This window comes from Protomyctophum parallelum (assembly GCF_964188405.1).
Source record: "Protomyctophum parallelum genome assembly, chromosome: 13".
NCBI classification, from domain to species: domain Eukaryota; kingdom Metazoa; phylum Chordata; class Actinopteri; order Myctophiformes; family Myctophidae; genus Protomyctophum; species Protomyctophum parallelum.
In genome coordinates this window covers 47,642,413-47,669,752 of record NC_139708.1, presented here as the reverse complement: position 1 = coordinate 47,669,752, position 27,340 = coordinate 47,642,413, and the positions used below count along the sequence as shown (strand labels likewise).

The window sequence follows — 27,340 nt, the reverse complement described above, 5'->3', positions numbered from 1 at the left end:
CTTTTTCCCCTGTCCCATGCGTGAAATTTCGACGCAGATTTTTAATCTCACTTGGGCCATCCCGTATGTGATACGCCAATTTCTTGTCACATAGTTGACACTGTACACCACTTGTTCTTTGTTCTCCTTGCATATTCTAAAATGCAACCACACTTTAGATTTATTTTGTGGCGGCATGAGTGCAGGGCAGGCTGCTGTGTGTGTGTGTGTTGACTTCCTTGTTACCACGAGTAGTGAGGGGGAGAGGGGAGGAGGCGTTGCGGTGCTGTCTTGAAGGAAGCCGCCAGGACTCTGGAAAATGTCCATTGAAATGTCTTTCTGCCACCGACTGTTTAGACCTGAGCATTTTTATGACCATATCGGCCATAAAAATCGGTATCGGAATGGTTTAAAAAGAATAGTTATTTAATCGGTTTTCACCAGCTAAATTTGTTTTAAATGAAAAAATGTAGAACAAAAGCCAAATCAAATATGATGTAAAATCTTAAGTAAAAAACATATTTTCAGATGGGGGTCTGCGGCCAATTACAGATTATTTTTTTGGGGGGTCCTTGACTTATATAAAAACAGTTTTTCCCAGAAAACTGTCATTATTTAGAAGACATTTGTAAGAATCTTGTCTCAGGTCTTAATCAGACCAGTGTGTGTCCATGTGGAAACCTCGTATGAATCTGATCTCAGGTCAGAATGGGTTAAGGTTGATTCTCTTGAGGTTGAACCCCCTTTCTGTCTTGTCTCTCTGTCTGTCTCTCTCTCTGTCTCTCTCTCCTGTCTCTCTCTCCTCTCCCTAGTTTCCCCAGAGCAGTCGGCCATCCAAGTCCCTCCTGTACCTGGAGCAGTCGGAGAGAGGCTGAGAGAATCCACGAGGAAGAACGTGCACATCTGTAAGTTCACGCTCGGTGCCGTGTGTGTGTGTGTTTGTGTGCGTGCACGGGGCCTCTTTTATCTTTGCAGGCGCGCACGTCTGTGTGTGTGTGTGTGTGTGTGTGTGTGTGTGTGTGTGTGTGTGTGTGTGTGTGCGCGCAAGCGTTAACCCATTTAAAAAATAGCAGATCTACAAGGTCATAGTGCGGCACTCAGTGCCGCGCTATGAGCTTGTAGATCTGCTTTTTTTTTATCGTGAAAATATATTCTTTCCCAGTGAACGCATTTGTAGAAGTTCTCAGGTCTAAATGGGTTTTTAACCCATTTTGTGCGGGAACCCCTTTTGGTGTTGGCATTACACTATACTTTAGCTATTGAAAAATAGCAGATCTATAAGCTCATAGGAGCTTGTAGGTCTGCTATTTTTGAAAAATCGAAGAGCAACTGACATGAAAACATAGCTTTTTTCAGAAAACTGTCAGGATGTAGAAGACATTTTTAGAATCTGATCTCAGGTCAGAATGGGTTTTTAAGGCAAAGCAGGAAAGGCAGCTAATGCGGCGTTCAGACTGTAGCTCATTAATGATTTATCTGGTCTGGTATGAATCCCAACAATCTGCTTGGTTTTTTATAAACCCTGCCTTTGTTTATTCAACGGGGAAATTAGTTTCTCATAAACGGGTCCTTGAGCAGATAAATGGACAATTATGCAGGTCCTTCGGGCTGTTTGTTTTTTGTCTTCAATTTAGGCAGCGCAAGCTTCAGTTTAATTCTAATGTAACAATAAGATGAAAATAACAGTTTATTGTTCCCGGGCACATCTGCATATTTCTGCATATTTGCCTATACGTACACGTACACGCACTGTACGCGCACAATCCATTCTCCCAGCATGCATAGGACAGGAAGAGCAGCTTGTAGATCGGCTATTTTCAATCGGCCCGATATGTATATATATGTATATAAGTTGTTACTGTACGTTTTGTAATGATGATCAGAATAGAGTAGAAGTAAAAGTACTGGAAATAAGTACAACTACCTCAAAATTGTACTTAACCCATTTTGACCTGAGATCATATTCTAAAAATGTCTTCTCCATCCTGACAGTTTTGAGGGGTTTTAGGTGATAAGCTATCACCTAAAACGGTAGCTTACGCATGTTTCATGATAAATGTTTTTATGTGATGTATTCCCCTGCTTTTGTTCTTGCTTAAATGTAAGTCGCTCTGGATTAAGAGCGTCTGCTAAATGCCTAAATTGTAAATTGTGATAACATATCACCAAAAACTGAGTATGTATGAGCCTTTAGACGCCTGAGGGCGAGAAGCGACCTCGCCCTTGCATCCGCCTGGGTGACAGCAGACTGCTGGGCGAGCGCTGGCGACTTTGGCCTGGCGGGTCAGATCAACATATGGAATTAATTCTGTACTGGCCATATATGGAGCGTGTCTTGAGTGTGCAGGGTTTGATTAGGTCAGATCGACATATGGAATGTCAGAACAGGGTCAGCTCCATATATGGAGATCTAAGAGTTTGAGGTGAGATGTAGAGTTTCTGGCCAATATTGATGACATCAGGGATCTCCATGCATGGGCTTATAAGTCGCCTAATATTGATGACATCACGTGATGTCACGAGGCATGTGAGGGGCGTGACTGATATGGAAATGCACGATTTCCCCATCTACGACCTACCCGCTACGAGCTTGTAGGTCTGCTATTTTTAAGTGGTGCAACCACTTCTACATCCAGCATGCAATGCCCTGTACGTGTTTGTGTGTGTGTGCGTGCACCTGTGTGAGCAGGAGTGGTGTGCGCATGCGTGAAATTGGAACGAGAGAAGTATGTGACATGGCTGCCACCTGCTGGACGCAAACGATACAGAGAAGAAATTGGAATGATACAAATTGGAACGATACAGAGAACCAATAGATGGGAGTTGCACCACTTGGTTCACACTGGTGTGCTTTTTTGTATATCTTTGGATATATATTTATATATAACGTTTTTTACCACGGAGAGCGCCCTAGATTAGGAGATACGAGGCAGTCTTTCTGCACCAAAGTGTACAGTGGCCTTGGGAGGCCAACTCAAAAACTAAAAAAAAAAAGAAAAGTCGAAATCTGAATATTCTTAAGGACGTGTACACACACGCTAGGACGTGTACAGTACACGCGTCCTATGGATCCGTCGGTTGGATTGCTTATATGACGTGCCCACGCGTCGTACGGTCTGAACCAGTTAACGTCTACGTGTGCCGTTACATGCCCATTTCAGCACAGCTTGAGCTTATTTCAACCAATTCTGCTGTAGTATAATATTAAAAAATGTCAGTCCACTTTTTTTTTTTTGTCTTGGCACGGTGCCAGAGATCTTAGGCATGGCACGGTGCCCGGGGCAAAAAAAGGTCTGCAGGAAACCCTGACGGATATAAACAAATAATCAGGATTTGAGGTTGGGCAGCCGTGCACGACAAATATCTGCTCAGCAATCTGCGAGATTAGCTGCCAACAGACAGATACTTGGCTGGATTCTAGAATAGATGTGGGAGATATTATCTCTGCCTGGCAGAGATTATAATAATAGTAAACGCGGTGCTAAATCAAAGATATTTTGGAGGTAAAAGAGGAAAAAAAGCTACTACTACTACTAGCTTTTGTTGTTTTTAAAGGAGCATTCGGTGATTTGGAAAACGCCCCCCCGGTAATGGCTCGTACACACTGCTCGATATTTGCTCCGATTATGCTGTCGGGGAGCATTTTTGCGGAGAGAGACAGTTATTTAACGAAACTCAAGATTATAATGTCTATCACAAACATTTCGCCCTGTGTAGCCTGGCTATTCCTGTGTATGTGGCGTGCACGCAGAGAGAGAGAGAGAGAGAGAGATGCGCCCTGTGTGGGTCTCTTGTATCAAGGCATCCTGAATGAAATTAATTGGAATAAAAAAACAAATGATGTAGCCTATATGTATTGGGTCTGGATCGCATCTTGGTGAACTCTTGCAGTGTGTGATCCCTTGTCGGCGATCAATCGTTTAGTGTGAAAGCCACAAAGATAATATGACAGCCGATAAAAAAAATAAATAAAAGACATGTGTAGTGTGAAATACATAACGATCTGATGACTCGCCGACAACTTTAAAACTCCTACAGTGTGTAGGGCCCATAACATCAACTGCACCACCAAGGCCCGCCCCCGCTCGATCATGATTGGCGGAAGGCCCTTCTCTATCCTGATTGGATGAAGGCTAGGACACCTAGCCAAAAACGAAACCTATAAGGTTTCTTTGACAGCCAGGGGTTAACTGGGGACAGGGAGGAACTCCTTATATGGTCAGCACACTCTATAGTAGGGAGGATTATCACAACAAAACAAAAAAAGAAGTGACATTTGAATTAAGTGAAATCACTGAAATGCCTTTTCATGTGACTCGAGTGCACAGAAATAAGCACGTTACTTCTTGAAATCTCTTCGTGTTCAAATTGGACATGACATTTTATAATCTTGGAAGTGATTAACTGGCAGCGACTGTGAAAGTGAAAATTTTTCAACATTTCAAAATGCTGTATATGCTTGACTTGCTTTGACTTAACATCTTTAATTGTGTGACGGCACCGTTATATGCCAGTGGTTGGTCACCGTTCAACATTGTTCAATTTAGAGTTAAGTGGCTTCTTCCTGACAGCAGAGATATATTTTATTATATATATATATTTATATATATATATATATATATATATATATGTATATATAATCAATTTATTCATTAGCACTAATGTACTAATAAATAGTTTGATGCAGTAAGTTGTCCGTCTCTGTTCCCTGGAGTGTGCAGTCCCTTCCTTGGAAGGTTTTTCTCTTTTTTGATGTCTATGCCTGCTAACTAGACTTGCACCTCCTACGGGTCTTTGTGGATGTGCAGGAGTCCCTTTTTTGTCTCACATATATATGTGTATATATATATATATATATATATATATACAAATACACATATTTCACAAGTGATTGCAATCTAGTCAGGTGACCTGTTGTTGGTCTACTAACCTATTACCCTACAACACATTTGATTCTGTCTGCCTTACATTCTTTTGCAATGGCTTTAGCATCATCTGGCTGCTGCTATATAGTTCTTACTCACACTCTCTCTCTCTCTCTCTCTCTCTCTCTCTCTCTCTCTCTCTCTCTCTCTCTCTCTCTCTCTCTCTCTCTCTCTCTCTCTCTCTCTCTCTCTCTCTCTCTCTCTCGCGGACATCATTGACAAATGACTTCTAAATCCTTTGTTTGTTTCCATCCTAGGTGAGGTCGGACGTCAGCAGACTTGAGAATTGTTTGTGAAGCAAAGGATGAAACAGGAACTGGCATCAGACGACTGACAGCGCTCCGACAGAGAGGAGGAGGAGGAGGGGAACCGTTTCTCAACAAGGAATCGACATAATTACTTTTAAAAGGTCGGAGGGGAGTGTGGTGGGGCTTGACGAAATACAGACTTTTGTTTTTCTAAGAGAATTATTGCTCTTTACTTATAGAGAGAATATATATAAAAAAAAAAGATATTTGAGCGAACAAAGCAACGATCTGCAACTACAAATGCCGAAAGCAAAGCTGTACATCGACAACAAGACAAGGACCTATAGGTGGAACACAGCCAGACATTGGGGTGAAGACACACAAGATCTCAAAGGAACTGCCTTTTTTCAAAGCAGACGGGAACACGACTTCCTCTCTAGGCTTGACTTTTGAATTTCCGGAGATACAAAAAAAAAGTTTTATTCTTCTCATCCGTAGTATCATTTTTAGTTGTTTATTTGCTTTTGTTTGTCTATTTTCGTTTTTGTTATTTTGTTTTTTCTTTACAGGTTTTTCATTTGTTGAGTGCTTTATAAACCAAGTATTGGGAGTAAGGGCCCGCGAGGCACAGTCAGATGGGGGGGGGGGGGGGGGGACACGGCGAAGGATTGGCTTAAGTATCTAAGAAGTATGTTATCATCGTTTTAGTCATTACTATTATTATTATAACTATTCTTTTCTTATCTCCGTCAGTATTTACTCGTAGAAGCTAAATGGATGTAATCTCGCTCTATAACCTGGTCGGTTATATCACAAATTGGCCAATATGAATAATCACCATTCCCCAGGCAGGAGTGTGTTGCTTGGAATGTCAGGGTCGAGTTGCCACTTAAGACATTAATTGCCTTGGAGAACGGACATCTGTTGCCTTTTTCAAAAGTAGTGCGTGGTTGGAGAGGAGTGAATGTGTGTGAAATTTGGAAGACTTAAAAAAAGAAAAAATAACTAAAGGAAATGGAAGGAGAAAAAAAAAGTGCTTATTTGAGTCTTTGAATCCATTTAGGTCCTTTTTGAAAAGTGTTCTTATTTTTCATCCCTGGGGGTTTTTATGGTACAGAGTATTCATGAAGAAAAAAGAAAAAGAAAAAAGATGACAAAAACAAAGAAATTAAATAGATGGGACACAATCTTATTTTTCAAGTAAAACAAGGAAAAATGTTCGTAAAACCAAGTAGCGAGAAGGACGGTTGCCGTTACTAAAGGAGGAGGATGACACTAATGGACGAATGCATGTCTGCCATATTTGACCAAGATGGCCGGGAGAAGAAAAAAAAAAGACTTTTACGGACACAGGACACAGGGTTTGCGTTATGGTGGAACTGCACAAAGTGCACCTGCGGGAGCGTTGATATTGCTTTGTATCGGAAAAAATAACGTCCGACTGACCGAGTGGTCGGGCGTTTGAGAAAGAAAAACATTCTGGATCTTTACGACGTTCTCGGATTCTTTCCATGAATGACTGTAATGTCCAACGAGGAGCTCTGCCTAACCAAGTACTTTAAGAATGGTTTCTTTAACTCGGTGACACTACGATGATTTTGATCGGGAGATGCAAAATCCATTCAAAAGAAACATTGCCATAAAACTTAAAAAGAAGTGAGTTGTATGTGGTGTTGTCTTTATCATTTTTTTTATTGTTATTCTTGTAAAAAAAAAAAAAAAAAAAAAGTCAAACTGACAACAGTTACACTATTGAATCCATGCTGTACTAGAAACTTGTCAATATGTATATGAATTATGAATACACTTTAAAAATGCTTCAAGAATGACCCGAGTCTTTTCCCACGTTCACGTAAGTCACTTTTGTTGCAAACTTGCAATGCCAAATTAATTTCAATTCGAATGTATTTTCATTATTTTTTTGTCACTTGTATTCCTCTTGTATTCATCTGTTTTCTTTGCTTTGACGTGTCTCTTTCAATCTTGTTTTTTTTTTTTTTTTCATCTTTTCTTAACGTCAGTCACTTTTTGTTCCATTGCCAAAACTAACTTCAATCCTAATATAATTTTGTTATCACCTATTTGTTCCATTGCCAAAACTAACTTCAATCCTAATATAATTTTCTTATCATCACCTATTTTTCCCTATTCTTTCCAACTGCCATTCTTTCATCTGTCAGCATCTCTGTCACTCACTCTTTATTAGTATTCTTTCTGATGTACACTTCTGTCGGGTGCAGTACTTAGTTTAGACAGTACTTGGTTTAGACTAGTCATTGGTTAGACCAGTCATTAGTACAACTATCTCAAACCCTCACCCTAACCTCCCACGGGGCAGCACACCTAAACCTAACCTTAACCCATGTCTAACCAATAACTAATCTAAACTAAGTATGCCCCTTCTGTCAGCCCTCTTTCTATTTCATACACGCAGCAGTGTGTCTTTGTGTTTACTGTGTCACATGAGTACAGTACAGTACAGTACAGTACAGTACAGTACATGCATATACATGATTTGATTCCCTCTGTCTTTTGTCTATAGGTGCATTATGCCATTCTGATTCATTGTCGTTACAGAAAGTCAGTATCTAACAGTTGGTCTTTCCTATTTCCAATACTTTGACTTCTACTCCACTACATCTCGGGAGCAAATATTGTACTTTTACTCTATTTATTTGGAAACTTTAGTTACTTTGTAGATTATTATTATAATAATGATTACAAAACATACATTAACCATTTCAGCCCTATATACATTTCGGCCATTAGAACACGGCGATGCGTCGCATTGTGAGCTTGTAGATCGGCGCGTTGTGAGCTTGTAGATCGGCGCGTTGTGAGCTTGTAGATCGGCGCGTTGTGAGCTTGTAGATCGGCGCGTTGTGAGCTTGTAGATCGGCGCGCTGTGAGCTTGTAGATCGGCGCGTTGTGAGCTTGTAGATCGGCGCGTTGTGAGCTTGTAGATCGGCGCGTTGTGAGCTTGTAGATCGGCGCATTGTGAGCTTGTAGATCGGCGCGTTGTGAGCTTGTAGATGGGCGCGTTGTGAGCTTGTAGATCGGCGCGTTGTGAGCTTGTAGATCGGCGCGTTGTGAGCTTGTAGATCGGCGCGTTGTGAGCTTGTAGATCGGCGCGTTGTGAGCTTGTAGATCGGCGCGTTGTGAGCTTGTAGATCGGCGCGTTGTGAGCTTGTAGATCGGTGCGTTGTGAGCTTGTAGATCGGCGCGTTGTGAGCTTGTAGATCGGTGCGTTGTGAGCTTGTAGATCGGCTATTTTCAAATGAGTTTTTATACAATTTGAAAACCTGAAATGGGGCATTCTGCACAATGAGTACTTTCCACTTTTGGTACTTTTACGTACATTTTTATACCAATACTTTTGTACTTTTACTCGAGTACATGTTGGATTCCGGGGCTTTTACTTGTAACGGAGTAGTTCTACTCTGCAGTATTGATACTTTTACTTAAGTAAAACATTTGTGTATACTTTTTCACCACTGGCACTCCTCTGAGCCCTCTCTGTATGTTGAGAAATAGCCCCCTCTTGTGGACATGACTCACTGTGTCTTCCACATGAATCAACCAGGCTCTTGTATGGATGGAAATAGGTTGAGGACGTTCTGATTCTGATCTGGAATCAGCCTGTGTTGTTGTTGGGTAGCCTGGGGCAGTGTTCTGATTCTGATCTGGAATCAGCCTGTGTTGTTGTTGGGTGGCCTGGGCAGTGTTCCATTTGGGGTCGGGAGCCGATGGTAACCTTCGTCATGTTGTAGTCCAATGATTTGTAGTCATCTGGCAGGAAACCACGAGGCGGAATCACTACTATGAATTTAGTCTCGCGTAGCCAGACAACTATTCCACAATCTCCGAATGCTATATAGAGAGTCTGGAACTACAGCCCCCATGAGCTGAGTAAGGAATGCTATATAGAGTCTGGAACTACAGCCCCCATAAGCTGAGTAATGGTCTGGAACTACAGCCCCCATGAGCTGAGTAATGGTCTGGAACTACAGCCCCCATGAGCTGAGCAAGGGAAGCTGCCATTTCCGTTCACGAAAATATATTTTAAAATATCTAGAGCTTATTTCTTCATTTCCTTTTCTGCTAAGCAACGAGCTATATATGCTTGGATGTTTTCTATTTCTATTTGGATAAATGTTGCACGACTGTAAAGACGAAACGGAAGTGGCGAGGAGGCTCCACTTCCGCTTTATCGCTTCCGTTGGTCCAGACTGTATGATGGAAGCGTTTGGAAATCGCGGAGGCTACAATCTGGTAACGCGAGACTACTCTGAATGTGTACTTTCTCATTCCGCCTTGTGTTTTCCTGCCTGATGACTACAAATCAGTGACTACAACATGACGTTTTTTACCATCCGCTCCAGACCCGGTTCTCACGGCGAACGCAGACCAGGCTTTCCTGTGAGGTCGTGGGTGGTTATTTGTTGGGTACTTTGCAGAGCTCAGTGGCCTTGTGGTTAGAGTGTCCGCCCTGAAACTGGGCGGTCGGGGTCATGATCAAAGACTGAAAAATGGGACCCAATGCCTCCCTGATTTGGCACTCGATCAGCATCAAGGGTTGAATTGGAAGGGGTTTAGTTTAGATCGACTACAAATGGTTCCCGAGCGCGGCGCGGCTGCGGCTCACCGGCGCTCCAATAGATGTGTCAAATGCGGAAGAACAAATCTCTCGTATGTGACAAATAGTTGGACCCATTTTGGGACCCATTAAAATTGTGAAAATGTGGCCCAAATCTTTGAAAATATATATATATTATTCTTTCAGAGCGAAGGTTTTTTAACTAAAATCTTTGCGCCTGGAGGGTCCCTGGAACAACATATTTTCAGACGGGGTGTCGGTGGCCAAATTCAGATAATTCTGGGGGTCCTTGACATGCAAAAGGTTGAGAACCACTAACATTATTAGAAACATGAATTTTTGAAGAAAGCCGTCAGGATTTAGAAGAGATTTGTAGAATCGTCCTCGGGTCAAAATGGGTTAACTTAGAGCTGCTCGATATCTGCTTTTTCTTTCCCGTCCTTTCAAGGTCAAGCTCATAGTAGTATTAGTTCAAACACACCAAGCTGCTGTTGCATTGCTATACGTGTGTGTGTGTGTGTGTGTGTGTGTGTGTGTGTGTGGTGGGACAGATGGAATAGAGTTGTCCTCATTTGGATTTAGTATGTATGGATGGCTTATATTTTAAGCCATCCGTAAAGGTTGGGAACCCCCTGGCTTAAAAGAATTGTTGTGGGGAGTGGATGTATACACGTATACGTGTGTGTGTGTGTGTGTGTGTGTGTGTGTGTGTGTGTGTGTGTGTGTGTGTGTGTGTGCGTGTGTTGTATTGTACATGGTCACAGTCACTGGCCAGAAACAAACACCACCCCCCCCCCCACACACACACACACACACACACACACACACACAGAAACTCACTCTCTATTCTCGAGAGGAGCAGGACATCGAGTGTGACACATTGTCGTTTTGCCGTGGCCTTCCACACTAGCACCCACTGCAGCCTAGGAAAAGTAAGACGTGAGGTCAAAAAAAGGTGAGCGTTTATTTTTATTACTATTATTCCCTAATGGTGTTTACATAAATTTCATCAAATTCCACCGCTTGACGTCGAGCGTTCCAATGGTTTTGTCTGTTTGTGTGTCTCCTGGAAATACACGCATTCTGGCACCAGTTTTGTCTGTCCAAGAGTCCATCTGCCTAGAGATTAAGAGCCGCTGTTAGTGTGAGCAGTGTTGATTTTGATAGCCACTTTTGATTTTGTCATAGTCTCTTGAATTGATTTAGTTTAGTTTTAGTCACCTGGAATGTTTTTAGTTTTAGTCGACTGTAAGATTTTACTCGACTAAATCTACAGTTGATTTTGTCAACTAAAATATATTTTGTCGGTCCTTGATGCTGTCGTAATGACTGGTTTTACACTTTTACGCTGAAAATAGTGGATCTACAAGCTCAGCTGTAGATCTGCTATTTTCAGCATGCAACCAAGTGGATGTCCCCTATAGTCTCTTCCCTTTAGTCTAGTTTTTGTTGACGACATTTTCTATATTTAGTCTTGGTTTTAGTCATCATAGCTTAGTTTCCATTTAGTTTTCGTCAGTGAAAAAAGGTAGGCGACGGATTTTTTTTTGTCATAGCATTAGTCGACGAAATGTGTAATACTAATTAGCCATGTAAAACCTGTCCCGTTCGTTCTCCAAACATGATAAAAGAAAAGTCACTAATCAACTCGGGGGAATTAAGATGGATGTTACCTCTAAAAGGTTCATGTGTTTATCTCGTTATGTTTAGATACTCTGCAACTATATGTTTATTATTTATTCCCGTTAGTCAATGTGAGATTGGTTTTGAAAACACAGGACATGATGTTAAGTCCAAAGTGCCTATAGGGACTCTGCAAGGCAGTGGTGTCCTACTCCCTGAGACAGGCTTGCACTTGACCCATAGACTGTAAAAAATATGGACAAAGCGTTCGCCGGGTCTAACATGGACGTAAAATGAAGCCTGTTATTCCTGCACTGTAAGTCGCCATCTTTCTAGATCCGTTTGGTACCAGCTGGCCATTGGCTGGCTCCGTTTTGGACCAGCTGGCCATTGGCTGCCCAGACAACGAGGCGGGACTTCCCCCCTTCTTCTCCGTTGGTTTTTATTTTGACTCGAGTGGGAGGGGAATCCCGATCATAGACTTTTTTCTTTATGGTCATTTTTTTAATTAATGGGACCATAATTTTCCAAAAAGAATATTATGACATTAGAAATGAGACTTTAAACTAGTGACTGGAAGAAGAAAGTATTCATGACCATGTTTATTAAGGTAATACAGTCTAGGTGAAGTTGGGCCAAAATACATGGGCCTCTATGGAGCTATGGGGCTTTTTGGGTCCAGTCCAGCGCCACAACAGGCCATTATATGAACTACCGATTTCAAATGAGGCTTCACGAAATATCTGGCTGACTGCCCCCCTGACTTGACCGCATAGTCATACCTAAGGATGGAAGACTTGAGCACTGTGATGTCGAGACAGCTAGACACTTAATTCACAGGGGTTGTCAAGTGGGGTCCTACTTTCACCAACGTTTAGCTGATTTAACCCCTCGACATCTCCACTAGGCTCAGCAGTGCATTCTGGCGTCCCAGAGGGTTGGGGTTATAGAGACCATATCACATATTTACGCCTAGATTTCCCATGACAATTTGAATAAGCTAATGTAGTGCAAAAGTGATGGTAAATGCTCGAGTCGTCAAAGTTATTTGAACCGAGACATTCGGAAACGGCTTGACATAATGTTTACCCAGCCGAGTCATTTAATGTCATGATGTTGTGCAAAGACAAGCGTTCGCATTTTGTGAATTTGTAATGACAGGGTATCGGCGATGTTGCAATTGATCGGCGATATTGCAATTAAAAAGAACCCACGGTGTGGTTACTTATTTACCAAATTTGGGGTCATGTAAGTCATGGGAAACGTCACAGGTCCACATGGGAGCCAACATGTGGATCTCAAGATACAATTTTTGTTAGGCATGCACCCATTTTGGGCGGGAACCCCACCCCCCACCCCTTTTGGTGTGTAAAGCATTATGTTATATTTTAGCTATTGAAAAATAGCAGCTCTACGAGCTTGTAGATCTGCTATTTTTTTAAAAATCATGAAGCTGTGGCGCAAATCTTCGAATATATATTCTTTCAGAGCCAACATTTATTTTCCTCAAATATTTGATTCTGGAAGGTCCCCTAGAACAACTCCTTGACATGGAAAACGCATGGCTTTTCAGAATACTGTCTGATTTTAGAGGCCATTTCTTTAGAATTGGCCTGCAGGTCTAAATAGTTTCGCTGAAGTGTGAGGTGTTGTCATGGCGTCCATCCGCACTGAAAACAACGCCATCCAAATCCAGACGTCATGTCTGGAGCTGCTCACACATCATGTCTCTCGCATGTGTTTTGCATGTGTTTTATCTCTTTCTATGATGGCGTGCTCTGTATACTGGCTCATTTAGGCTCTGCCGCACAGCTGTGTTGCACACACACACACACACAAAGTAAAAACAGGCAAGCTGACAACGCGTTTCATCCAGGACACATCGATTAGCCAGCTTATTGATAGGCTATTTTCGGCAAACGCGACCCTTTGTGCTAAATCAGGCTTAACACTTTTTGTTATCCCATTCTGAACGGGCACCCATTTTGGTGTCAGCATCATGTTATGCTTTAGCTATTGAAAAATAGCAGATCTACAAGCTCATATCGCGCCACCGAGTGGCGCGATACGAGCTTGTAGGTCTGCTATTTTTGAAAAAAATCGAAGAACGACTGACATTTTTAGAATCTGATCTCAAGTCAGAATGGGTTCATCAGACCAGTGTGTGTCCGGCGGAAACCTCGTATGAATCTGATCTCAGGTCAGAATGGGTTAATGTCTCTGTCTCTGTCTGTACACTATCCCTCTCATTTGCTCTGTACAACACGTGTGTCTGTCGTCCTCTTCTAAATCGTGATTATTTACTTACTTTTGCTTCATATATCTCTCTTTTCCTATCACTCTTTTGCTTCATATATCTCTCTTTTCCTATATCACTCTTTTGGTTCTGTTTTTTTCCCCCACCTCTACATCCCCTCTCTGCTCTCCATCGACCCCACAAACCTTAGTGCAGGCATTTTATGGCCAAAAAAGGGGCTAAACCTGAAACAAATTTTGCAACAGAAACTCTCTTTCAACTGTTTTCGTTTCATAAATATATTAGTAACAACATATCAAAAGTCCCAGTGGTGGAAAAATGCTGAAATGGGTGATGGTACCATTAACAATAAGGCAAACATGTCTAAATGTCATTCCGCTGTAAGTAGCATGTGACGTGTCAAACTACAGGGTTTTCATTCTGAATCCATTGCAAGCATTCGTTTTGCACAAACAAATACTCCTTGGGCTAAAAACGGCAATTTTTTTTTGCAAAACAAATGCTTGCAATGGATTCAGAATCATAGTTTGACACGTCACATGCTACTTAAAGCAGAAAGAAATATTGACATTTTTGCCAGGTTGTTCATGGTACCATCACCTTATCTTAACATTTATTGTTTCCACCAGGCCAAAGGCATGGGGAGAGAGTATGTTTTGCACTCTGTCCGTGTTTGTGTGTCCTTGTCCGTCCGTCCGTTACCAGCTAATCTCCGGCAGCGCTAACCCGGTCGATGCCAAATTTTGCACACACACACACTCCGTTCTGGATTTTCCAGAACGGCCTGTTATAGCGCCACCAGGAGGCACACAGTTTTTGCTATTACTCCTCCAGATATTGTCCTAAAATCCGCAAATCGTTTCACACTATCTCTATAGTCATGTGTTCAAGTCGGATCTGTCCGATATTTCATATTCCATCCTAATTGGCTAACATTGGCTTTCAATGTTTGCAGGATTGGCCCCTTTTGAACAAAAAGCCTCAAATCATGAACGCAGCGTGCGATTGACGTGAAATCTTTCATGCACTTTCCTACTAGACTGAGGAATATATCCCACTCTATTCACATTGGCCTGTTATAGCGCCACCAACAGGTGTATTTTTGCAAAACACATTTTTGGAACAAACAAATGGCACCCTTTTCACATTGGCCTATTATAGCGCTACCAGGAGGAACATTTGTTCGGGGAAATGTCTCAAAATGTGTGCACTAATACTAGCCTCGTGTAGCGATACTAATATCGCTGTGTGGATATTGGTCTCGTCCCTCTCAGTGTTAGATTGTTTTTCTCGCAATGACCCGCCCCGTATTTGCATACTGGGCCCTGGTTGGTTATTAGGCTGGTTCCAGACAAATCTGGTTGGCTCGTCGTAACCACTTGGGTCAAAATGCATTGAGAGGGGCCAGACTTAATCTGCCTGGGGGGTCAAAATGCATTGAGAGGGGCCAGACTTAATCTGCCTGGGGGGTCAAAATGCATTGAGAGGGGCCAGACTTAATCTGCCTGGGGGGTCAAAATGCATTTAGAGGGGCCAGACTTAATCTGCCTGGGGGGTCAAAATGCATTGCAAAGGCAGGTGAAGGCTGCAGCTACGTGCTATACTTTGTATATAGCACTTTGTAACGGTTGTTTTGAAAGGCGCTCTATAAATAAAAGTAACTTACCTACCTTACCTTACCCCTGTCACTTCTGCACCACCAGCCATCCATCCATCCATCCATCCAACCATGGCGTTCCTCCAGCGCCTCCGCTCCCCGCGCCTGTCCTTCCTTCAGACGGTGGTGTCGCTGGTCCTGGGCACGCTGTCCCTCACGTCCTCCTACTGGGTGGTGGGCCAGCAGAAGGTGCCTAAGCCCCTGTGCACGCCCACCAAGCACCTGGGCTGCATCCCCGTGCCCGGCGTGTCCAACTCCGTCGCCATCCAGTTCTCATGGGAGACCGGCGATGACGGCTTCGTCTTCCCCGCCTTCCACGTGGGACTGTTCCGCAGCTGCCAGGAGGACATCTACACGGACGCCTGGGGTGAGCCACGAGGGCGTTCACTGGGCATGACTTTACTAGTTGACTAGTTGAAAATGAGCAAAAAAGTACACAATGCCAGCACTCATTGTATGTCCTTTTCACATAAATGTATCTACCTCTGACGGCCTTTCGGCCTGTTTGGCCTTCATCAGCATTATCAGACGCTGACAAAGGCCAAACAGGCCCAAACTAATTTAAAACACCAATACAAGGTTTGGAATAAAAAAAATATTATATCATGCATATTATAGGCTCGCCAAGCGACCGATCACAGCTGGGTCTCTTTAGTGAAATCGATTCACCAGGGGGCACGGTGGCACAGTCGGTAGTGCTGTCGCCTCACAGCTATAGAAGGTCCTGGGTACCACCCCCTGGCCAGCCGGGGCGCCTGATGGAGGGGAAAGGAACTGGTTGGAATAACGTGTTCCTTCCACGCTCACATGGGCTTGTAGATCTGCGATTTTCAGCAAGTGTAAAATCAGTCATTATACGATGGCATCAAGGCCCGTCCCCAAAATACATTTAAAAAATGTGACTAAAACTAAATGAAAACTATTGAAGAGACTAAAACTAAAATGTAAATGTGCTGCCAAAAACAACACTGGATCACTGCAGCCTGGCTTTGCTGTGCGAGCACCAGCTCATCACTGTCTCCATAGTGTTTTGAAAGATAACGATGTACTCTTTTATGAGCTGCACATTGTGAGCAGGGGTGGAATTGGTATGCAGGTAGTCTAGGCTATATTGTGTGTCTCCATCTATATATGCTGTAGAAGTCTATGGCACATGGTCGGTTGTGTCTCCATCTATATATAGAAGTCTATGGCACATGGTTGGTTGTGTCTCCATCTATATATAGAAGTCTATGGCACATGGTCGGTTGTGTCTCCATCTATATATAGAGGTCTATGGCACACAGTCGGTTGTGACTGTGAGAACTTGACAGCTTTGTACTTCGTGAAGTGAGTCGTCCGTTTGCCTAGTATGCACATTAAGACCTGAGACCAGATTCTACAAAATCTCTCCTAAATCCTGACAGTTTTCTGTCAAGAAAAATAATATACATTAAAAGATTTGCACACATTTTCATGATCATAGAGCTGCACTCTGGGCGAAGTTTAAAATAATGGTCATAGGCCTGGGCCGTGGCTCAGCGGTCCAGGCATCTTGGCTGGCAATCCAGTCTGGCAGTGTGCCGCGGGTTCGACTCCAGATCCTGACAGCCCTTAGTGCCTGTCACCCCCCCATCGCTCTCCCCCCATTTCCTGTCGGCCTACTGTCCGTCCCTCCATAAAAAAATATAAAATAAAGGCGAAAGCCACAAAAAAAAACCCATTTAAAGGAGAATTCCACGATAGAATGCTTTCTTATCTTTCTTACCTTTCTTTGTAGTTGTTATGTCCCCACCAAAGAGGTCCAGGTGTTTTTTTGTGCAAAAACTCCTTATTGGCTATTTTCCCTACCATAAGCCCTCAATGAATTGCATTGCATTGAATGGGAATTGAATGGGGCTATGGGGTGTTATGCTAGTTCGCTTATTTCCATCGAAAGAAGTAGTAAAGTGTGCCGCTTGGGATATTATTTACATTATGAAGAGAGGATATATACAAAGAAATTATAATTTTGAGCGATGCATTCAATGCAATTCATTTAGGGCTTATGGTAGGGGAAATAGCCAATAAGGAGCTTTTGCACAAAATAACACCTGGACCTCTTTGGTGGGGACGTAACAACTACAATGAAAGGTAAGAAAGCCTTTTAGTATGGAATTCTCCTTTAATAATAAAACATAAAAATAATGATTATAAAGTGGTTAAAAGCTATAAGGTGACACGGATGCTGTCCTCAGGTCTAAATGGACTAAAGTCATGCAGTTACAGATTGGAGGAAATGTACGAGCTTGAATGTGAAATAAGTCCAACTATATGAAGACCAACATGGGGGTGTTGACCCAGCTCTACATAATCACATGCCTCCTACTTATTTTACCGGGATTATATATATATAGTGCGTATATTTATTTATTTATATATTATTTCCTAACCCGGGTCATGCATTGTGATGAGTTTATGATTGCTTATGCGTTGCATATAGAGGGTGTTCCCAAGGTGAGATGAGGATTCACCAAGGAGAGAAAAAAAACCCCACATTGTCTGATAATAACAATGAGAGATTCAAATGGGTTTATATCAGGACGGGAAGCTGTGCGTGCGTAAATATGATTTTGAGACCTCAGGTTGTGTGCGTGCGTGTGCGTGCGCGTGTGTGTGTTTGTGTGTGTGTGTGTGTGTGCGACTCTGTGTGTGTGTGTGTTTGTTAACCAAAGAGGATTATCATCAGTGTGCGTGTTCTGCTCAGGGAGATTTAGACTCTAACAGCATGACTCAATTATGGATTAGAAACCCAGGGAGAGAGAGGTTAATGGGATTCAAAAAATAAAATAAAATACACTGGCCGTTTTCCGGCTTCCGCTAGCCCGTTTGAGACTGATTTTCGGGGTCAGAGTGTGGAAAGACACAGCAGTTTCAGGTTCTATCCAACAGTATAATACTGTACATAAAAGGGTAGAAAGAGGTTTGTATAATAAAGCGGTTGCCTCTGCTGGAAATGTAGGCGTTTGTAATTTGCTGGTGCAGGATAATTTGTGTGTTTAAATGTCCCTTTAAAGCAGGGGTTTTCAACCGGTGGTCCGCGGCCCCTGGTGGTCAGCGGAGGTACTGCTGGTGGTCCGCAGCCAGGCATTCAGAAAAGTTACATTTTTGCCTTTTTTTCTTTACTTTCTTTTTTACCTTTCTAATATATAATAGAAAACTTATTTGCACTCTTTTTACTTGTTTGTAAATAATAATAATAACTTAAATAATAATAATAACTTAAGTCAAATCTAACATTTCAAAAAGTCAAGTGCTCAAGGTGTCAAATAAACCAAAAGAAAAGCTGACGGAGTCATCAGCGGCCAGCGGAACAACCATCCTGCTCTTCCACCCAACGCATGCATGCATACCGTGCTTGCTGCCCAAGGCAAGCACGGTAAGACGTTGCCATAAATTATTCATTCAATTCATAATAATACGTTTGGGAAAGTCAAATCTCCCTGCCATAGAGTTATAATATCTGCCGCGGATCGATTGAATAGTCTCACATAATACTATATATAATAGTATTCACTATTCACTATTCAATGTGCAACTTCTCAGTCTATCGTTGCCGAAAAGGCAGAGCTATACAAGCTCACAACGCGATGCAACCAGGTGCGGGCTCCACCGGGCCCGTCAGCGTCGCGTCTCCGTCAGGGAATGTTAACGTTGTAATCAATGAAGGGTGGCTCCACTGCCCACGTTGTGTTGCGTTGCGTGACTGCATTAAAATTGCCCCGGTTGGCCGGTTCGTTTTTTGACGCACACGACGGAGGCGCAACGCGCCCGGTGGAGCCCCGGTGTCAGCTTGTAGATTGGCTATTTTTGGTGCGTGACACCGTCGTACGATGATGTATACATTACGCTTTTAAAGTGACGGTACACAATGAACAGTTCCCTCTGTATGTTAGAAAGGTACTGTATAAGGCCCTAGTAAAATGTAGTGCAGGTTGTAGGTTGGTTAAAATAAAGAGAAGATTATTAAAATAGAATAAGATAAAAATATATATATTCTGTTTCTGTGTGTGTGTGTGGGGAGGGGGGGGGGGGGGTTGTCAGAAACAAACCTACTGTGACTGTCAAATGCACCAAGTGTCAAATGTGTCTTCAGTGTTTGGGTGATTAACTGAAATGGATTATTATTTTGAGTCCTGCAATTAGTACAAGTAAAAAACACTTTAGTAAAACTTTTGATAATAAAATACTTTGAAACATAGTTTTTTTTGTCCAGCTCATGAATGTAGCCTGTGATAGTGTGATTAGTGAGTATTACTTGTTTTCTTCTTACTTGTTACTCACTGAGTAACAAGTAAGAAGAAAACAAAAACAATCTTAACCCTGGTGCATGAATGCCCCACCACTATTGTGTCACCCGAAACAATAGTGGTGGTCCCCAGGCTGCTGCTAGTCAGAATGGTGGTCCCTGGATCAAAACCAGTTGAAAACCCCTGCTTTAAAGTACCAACTGAACACTGAATCATACATGATTGTTCACTTTCTCTTTTCCAGAGGAAAACTGCTGTTTGTTCCATACGTTGACGCCGGCCAATGAGAAAGGTAGGTACAGGTTTAAATTGTGTGCTTTTGCTTTGCATTGATCGGTTGATTGTTCAATCAATTGTTTGATCATTTGAGTGATATATAATACCCACCTGCATTGTTTGTTTGAGTGATATACCCTTTGATTGTTTGTTTGATTGATTGATTGAAATATTTATTAACAGTTTGCAGAATTACAGTACATTTCAAGCACAAACTCAATACAAAGACTGTTAACTGTGAGTGGACGACCTAATTAAGCATTACACTTGTCTACAAGAGGGTCCACCATGTTCAATTCATCAAAAAATTTAGAGACGTACAAATAGACACTTCTATATAGACAAAGAACAGAACAGAAATTCATCATAAAAGGTAAAAAGGGAAAAGAAACATATACAGTGGGGGGAAAGTGTGGGGGGGGGAGATATAGACAGAGTTACACAAACTGCGTTCACTTCATGGGGCTTCAGTCCAATGGCGGCTCTCCTACATAGACTACACATTGAGCGTGGGGACAGCCAAGTGGGAGAAGTCCTGGACCGGAAGGCAGAAATGCATTGGACCCAGCTTTAATGATCTTAAATCCCTTTTATTTTAGATTTTTTTTGTAGTAATAGTACAACATAGACATTAAAGAGACTTTAGTTGTTATACTACACAATACTTTTAACAGTCGTCATGTTGCACACATGCTTAAAATAGCTCTTATTTGCGCCGCCCTCGTTGAAAACAATGTATTTCCAACTCCAGCTTGTCTCAGCTCAGGCTTGCATGAACAGCGCTCGAGCGCTCTGTTTCTGCCCCCTCAATGTCGCAACTCTTCTATTAGCCCATTCTGAACGGGCACCCATTTTGGTGTCAGCATCATGTTATGCTTTAGCTATTGAAAAATAGCAGATCTACAAGCTCATATCGCGCCACCGAGTGGCGCGATACGAGCTTGTAGGTCTGCTATTTTTGAAAAAATCGAAGAACGACTGACATTTCTAGAATCTGATCTCAGGTCAGAATGGGTTCATCAGACCAGTGTGTGTCCAGCGGAAACCTCGTATGAATCTGATCTCAGGTCAGAATGGGTTAGAAGATATACCCACCTGCGTGCCATGTGTATACCTTTCTCTCACACACTGTCTCTTTGTCTTTGGGGACGTCCCGGACCCCATAACGGAACCCCCATATATATCGCCTGTCGACTGGACCCCATAACTGACCCCATAACGCCTGTCGACTGGACCCCAGCCATCATGTGGCTGTCCGTGTCCATGGAGGTCATGTACGTGGGCCTGCTGGTGGTCAGCTGTGTGCTGCTGTCCGTCCAGCTGTGTCTGACCAGCAGCTGCTGTCCCGGAGCCACCCGGCTGCTCTGGGGTCAGCTGCTCAACTCCTTCGCTGCCGTGTTCACCGTGACGGGAGGTAGGCTATATTATACCGTACATTACAGTGGTTATATACACCGTACATTACAGTGGTTATATACACCGTACATTACAGTGGTTATATACACCGTACATTACAGTGGTTATATACACCGTACATTACAGTGGTTATATACACCGTACATTACAGTGGTTATATACACCGTACATTACAGTGGTTATATACACCGTACATTACAGTGGTTATATACACCGTACATTACAGTGGTTATATACACCGTACATTACAGTGGTTATATACACCGTACATTACAGTGGTTATATACACCGTACATTACAGTGGTTATATATACCGTACATTACAGTGGTTATATACACCGTACATTACAGTGGTTATATACACCGTACATTACAGTGGTTATATACACCGTACATTACAGTGGTTATAAGTATTTTATTAAAGTTACAAGTCATCACATATATACACCGTACATTACAGTGGTTATATATACCGTACATTACAGTGGTTATATACACCGTACATTACAGTGGTTATATACACCGTACATTACAGTGGTTATATACCGTACATTACAGTGGTCCCCAAACTGGCACGTATAGCCACGTGGACCCCTATATGAAAATATATGCCAGGGACCCCCATAAGAGAAGATTTTTACGGCTCTCTAACAGTGATTCTCAACCTGTTTAACCCATTTAGGCCTGAACTCGAAATTAAAAAAGAATCTTCTAAATCCTCCAATTTTCTGAAATAAATATTTTCACGATTTTTCAAAAATAGCAGACCTACAAGCTCATAGCGCGCCACCGAGTGGCGCGCTATGAGCTTGTAGATCTGCTATTTTTCAATAGCTAAATTATAACATAATGTATGTAACCACCAAAAGGGGTTCCCACTCAAAATGGGTTAATTTCAAGGACCCCCCAGTTTGACATGCATTAGACTACGGACCCCCATTTAATGGCATTTCTATCTCTGGGACCCCCAATTTATATTGTAAAATCAATGCTAATTTAACTCTGAGAGTGTACAAATGGAACAAATTATTAATTAGCTGGGGACCCTCTGGAACTCCCTCAAGGACCCCTAGGGGTCCCCGGACCCCACATCTGTGTGTTAAAATAATATTGAACCAATAGAAAGTAGTAAAAAGCGCATGGGACAAAACCTCTTAACTCCATTGGACCCTCAAACTGTCTGCTAAAGCAGCTAACTCCACCACCTCTCCACCTCTCATGGAAGTAACATTTTGACAATTCACTACACCGACTTTGATGAGGAAACATTGCTTTGTTTTCTTATATTTTTCATTTCCTGAAAAATTTACATTTTGGAGTGGTTTCTTCCTGACAGTAGAGATATAACATTTTATTATATATATATATATATATATATATATACACACACAGTTACACACACATGTACATATTTCACAAGTGATTGCAATCTAGTAAAGTCAGGTAACCTGTTGTTGGTCTACTAACCTATATTACCCTACAACACATTTGATTCTGTCTGTCTGACATTTTATGCAATGGCTTTTGCATCACATCTGGCTGCTGATATAGTTCTGGGGGAGACATTTTACTGTGTGTGTGTGTGTGTGTGTGTGTGTGTGTGTGTGTGTGTGTGTGTGTGTGTGTGTGTGTGTGTGTGTGTGTGTGTGTGTGTGTGTGTGTGTGTGTGTGTGTGTGTGTGTGTGTGTGTGTGTGTGTGTGTGTGTGTGTGTGTGTGTGTGTGTGCGTGTGCGTGCACTAGGTCTCGTGGGGATGGTAGCACACATGATGTTCATGCAGGTGTTTCAGACAACAGCCTTGATGGGACCAGAAAGCTTCAAGCCTCACAGCTACAGCTACTCCTGGGCCTTCTAGTAAGTCCTCTATAACTAACACACGTTTTCAACCCAAGTACCACCACAGAAAATACCTGGCTCTCCCCAAGTACCACCATAACAACTGATGTTAAAACACAGGAGTGTAGACCTGCCCCCCCCATCTATAGAAAAAAGCGGAGATCCGGGCACACTTATGTTGTAACTATTTGGGTTACATAGTTATTGTGACATTTCATTTCATAATGTTTAAAAGCTGTTTATTTTATATTATTGTTATTTAACAGTTTAAAAAGACTTGTTGAGTTAAAAAATAATTGAATTCATTTAGAATTGCTGTTTCTGTTGCTGTATTCATTTACTTGGCGTTTGCTGGAACTGCATTTCCCATAATGCCTTTCAACTAGCGCCGGATGTCCGGTGTATGTGCCGGCTTTTTCTTTAGTTTGTTGTTGATCCATGTGTAGAGACGAGATACGAGCTATACTAGCAGACCAGCCGAGAGAAACCTCTTATGACCAGATTCATTCATTTTCTGCCCTTTTCCTGTAACGCTTTTTTCTTACAACTTAATAGTTAAAAAGGAGGAAAGCTTTATTGAACCGACATGTTTTGACCTTCATCAGGGCTGCCCCCCCCCCATCCTATTCAGCTATTAACACCTTGACGGCTTTAGATTAAAAGTTGTCATATACCGAGGCTGCCGAGATTGTTTGTCCAATTACCCTTTGGAGCATAACGCCAAGGTATTTGCGCCTTTGATCCATGAAAATCTCCCTGAAAATATAGTTCCATGACTTTATTTTTGATATAATAAGGACACGTATTGATGCACTTAATGATGTACTTACCGTAATGTTGCTGCTAGAATTTCTTGAACATTTCTTTCTGCTTTCCACAGTTAGAATTGGATTGAGGGCTTTAAATGAATATACCGAGGCTGCCGAGATTGTTTAATTACCTTTTGGAGCATAACGCCAAAGTATTCGCGCCTTGAAAATATAGTTCCACGGCTTTTTGACGATCCGAAAAATCTGCCGCCGTCGCGATCCGGAACAACAACAGGCAGTGAGAGCTACTGGAGCCCAGTTGAAAGAAACTATACCGCTCACGTGCATTTAACTCATTTTCCCAGAAGCCCTTGCAGCCCAGAGCACGGGTCGATTTCCGGTTTCGTCATCATAACGCGACGGCCTCGACTCAGGCGCGGAAAGTTCTTATAACGGCAGTGGGTGCCCTCCCGCCCCCCAGTGCGGGAGCGCACTCGCCTATTGGTTTACATAGCACAGTGCGCTCAGTGCGCTATTTCCGAACGCGCCCATTGTGTCAGCGGGTGCTTCAGCCCTCAAGCACCCCCGGACGTACTCGACGCCGCTGGGCCTCGTCACCAGGTCCGCGACAAAAAAACATTTTTGTTGACTAAATATATTCAGTCTCAGTTTTAGTCACCATCGCTTAGTTTCCATTTAGTTTTCGTCGGTGACAAAAGGTAGTCGACGAACATTTCTTCGTCATAGTATTATTAGTCGACTAAATCAACCCTGGGGCTGGCATGATGGTTTCATGTGAGCATCATAATTATACTGTATAATATCCAGTACAGTGTGTCTTGCGTATACAAACAATCCAACATGTCCTCTTCCCGTCAGCGTGGCGTGGATAGCCTTCACCTTCTGCATGGCGGCGGGCGTCTCCACTCTCAAGTTCAACAGCTACACAACGACTGGTAAAAGCTATGCAGATGTGTCAATAACTTTAACCTCAGCCCAGTGACAAGCATTCAAGACTGCATGGCTTATAGATTAATGTCTGTGCTCTTGAATGCCAAAAAGACAGTCTGCATGGCCTTCTCCAAAAGACCAGTTGTGTTGGAGTCCTCAAATGTGTTTCTGGGTGGAGAGGAACTTGACCTTGTTGTCCCAGAGTTCAAGTACCTCGGAGTAATATTAGACTCAACCCTAACCTTTAAAAAACATGTGAAGAAAGTCACTAATACGATTTAAATTCAACCTTCAAATTTAGACCCTTCCTGACAGTTCGCCAGATCGTATCTTCACTGTATGATCCTATCACACATTGAATACTGTTTGGAATAACGTGTTCCTTCCACGCGCTACGTCCAACCAGGGAAGGTGTAAAGGAGCAACTTGGACACTCAGGCATGAAGGAAGCATGAGTTCAAGTCCGTTGCTCTCCCCTTGTCCCCCATATATGGGGACTATAGGTTGGTGGAGGATCACATTAGACGATTGACACAGGGGTGAAAAATGGGTTACAAAATCGTGGGATAAAATATATATATATATATATAAAAAAAGAAATACTGTTTCACAAACTGGTCTTGCACAGGTGTGACTACTCTCAAACCCAGAGAACAGCTCAAAGTGTTTGACAGGAAGCCCCACTCAATATCCACTACAGTGTGTCTTGCGTATACAACAAACCACAAAACAATCCAACATGTCTACTCTTCCCGTCAGCGTCGCGTGGATAGCCTTCACCTTCTGCATGGCGGCGGGCGTCTCCACCCTCAACAACTACACCAAGAAGATCCTGATGGTCGGCCCCATACGCAGACGCAGCTCGGCCCTCCTCCAGCGCTGCGGCTTCAGTTACGCGGGACCACCACCACCGCCGCAGGCCCAGTACTACCCTTCCACCGTCACCCCCGATTATTACTACCACCACCACCGCTCCTCCCCTCCCATCTCCCCGCTGTCGCCGTACTATGAGCCCCCATTGCAGCCCCAGCCACGGCCCTCGCCGCCCCCGCTCAAGCACTGCCACTCTCTCCCTCTCGCCTTCCCCCCGCCGCCGCCGCCGCCATCGCCTCCGTCCCACAATGCACCTCCTCTGTCCCACTGGCACCTCCACCGCCTGTCCCTGGCCTCTCCTCCTCCCTGCACCTCCTCCTCTTCCGTCTCTGTCGCCCACCTGCCCGCTCCCAGAGACGGCCGCGGCGCCGGCTCCCGCTACCATCCCCACGAGGACGTGTACAACGGCCCACGTTGACAGCAACTTCACGAGGCTTAACCCATTTAGACCTGGGATACGATTCTACAAATTGTCTTCTAAAATCCTGACAGTTTTCTGAACAACCTCGTGTTTCTATGTCAGTTGTTCTTAAACATTTTCATGTCAAGGTCCACAAGGACCCCCAAAATATATATGTAATAGGCCGCTGACCCCCATCTGAAAATATGTTGTTCCAGGGACCCCTCCTGAGCTAAAAACGTTCGCTCTGAAAGAATATATATTCAAAGATTTGAGCCATATTTTCGTGATTTTTCAAAAATAGCAGACCTACAAGCTATGAGCTTGTAGATCTCCAGATGTATACAGATGATGCTGTTGTACTTGCCCATGGTAAAAGCTATGCAGATGTGTCAATAATTCTAACCGTAGCCCTGACAAGCATTCAAGACTGGCTTATAGATTCATGTCTGCTCTTGAATGCCAAAAAGACAGTCTGCATGGCCTTCTTTGATAACTTTAAAATGTTCAAACATTGGGGTCATATACAAGAGTGAATTAATTAAACGAAAGCCTGATAGGTGAATCAGTACCAGAGCCACCACTCGAGACTGCGAAGTGCCGCAACGGCAAGCGACATTGGGCCAAAATGTCCTCTCAGTACAGTGTTGTGTAGCATGGAATGGCCTTCCTCTGCTTATAAGGGATTGTGCTACATTTCCATCTTTTAAATAAAATCTGAAAAAATGGTTGCTTGAAAACCAAAGCTGCAGCCATTCATGATTATTTTAGGTGTATTTATTTTTCATGCTGTGTTCCCTATGTAATGTTATGTAAATGTATTCCACTGTTTAACCAAAAACATGGCTTAAACATTTATTTTTAAATGACCTATACCGTTACCTTTTAGACTGACAAATTAATGTGTAGCTATATTATGGGTATGTGCATGCATGCAAGTGAATGGCAAAATCGAGTGTCAAAGTGAGTTTAATGTTATCTAATTTCGTTTAATGCAATCAGATAAGACTTTTCTGTTTGGATGTATGGGCTGTCAATCAGATAAGACTTTTCTGTGTAGTTCTTTGCCACTCAGTAGGCGTTCCTGCATGACTTCCTGGTATGATGATGATGTCACAGTGCATACCCTCTATAGAAGCCTAATCAGCAGTTGAGCAAAAAAATATTTTTTAATTAATTATTCATCTTTAATAATTTTATTAGTTAGAACATGTTTAAAAAAAAAAACGAAAATCTCGTCCGAACAAATAATTAGAAGAAAAACAACATAAAAGTGTTGTAAAACT

General features: G+C 42.7%; 2 protein-coding genes across 4 annotated transcripts in view; both read left to right on the top strand.

Moving 5' to 3' along the window:
* tcf20 (transcription factor 20) overlaps positions 1 to 7,286 on the top strand; it is a 188,429-nt gene extending 181,143 nt beyond the window's left edge. For all 3 annotated transcript variants that reach the window (XM_083780782.1, XM_083780783.1, XM_083780781.1), the window contains 2 exons: positions 792 to 884; positions 5,162 to 7,286. In XM_083780782.1, coding sequence (XP_083636908.1) covers positions 792 to 884; positions 5,162 to 5,165 — 97 coding nt within the window. In that variant the 3' untranslated portion in view covers positions 5,166 to 7,286. The remainder of the gene's footprint in view (positions 1 to 791; positions 885 to 5,161) is intronic.
* An 8,072-nt stretch (positions 7,287 to 15,358) lies between these two features.
* On the top strand, positions 15,359 to 26,072 carry gsg1 (germ cell associated 1; the record flags this gene model as incomplete). The annotated part of the gene is made up of 5 exons (XM_083779181.1): positions 15,359 to 15,653; positions 19,799 to 19,846; positions 21,071 to 21,244; positions 22,988 to 23,099; positions 25,541 to 26,072. 5 exons carry the CDS (start codon positions 15,359 to 15,361, stop codon positions 26,070 to 26,072), a joined length of 1,161 nt encoding a protein of 386 aa, XP_083635307.1.
* Positions 26,073 to 27,340: the final 1,268 nt, after the last annotated feature.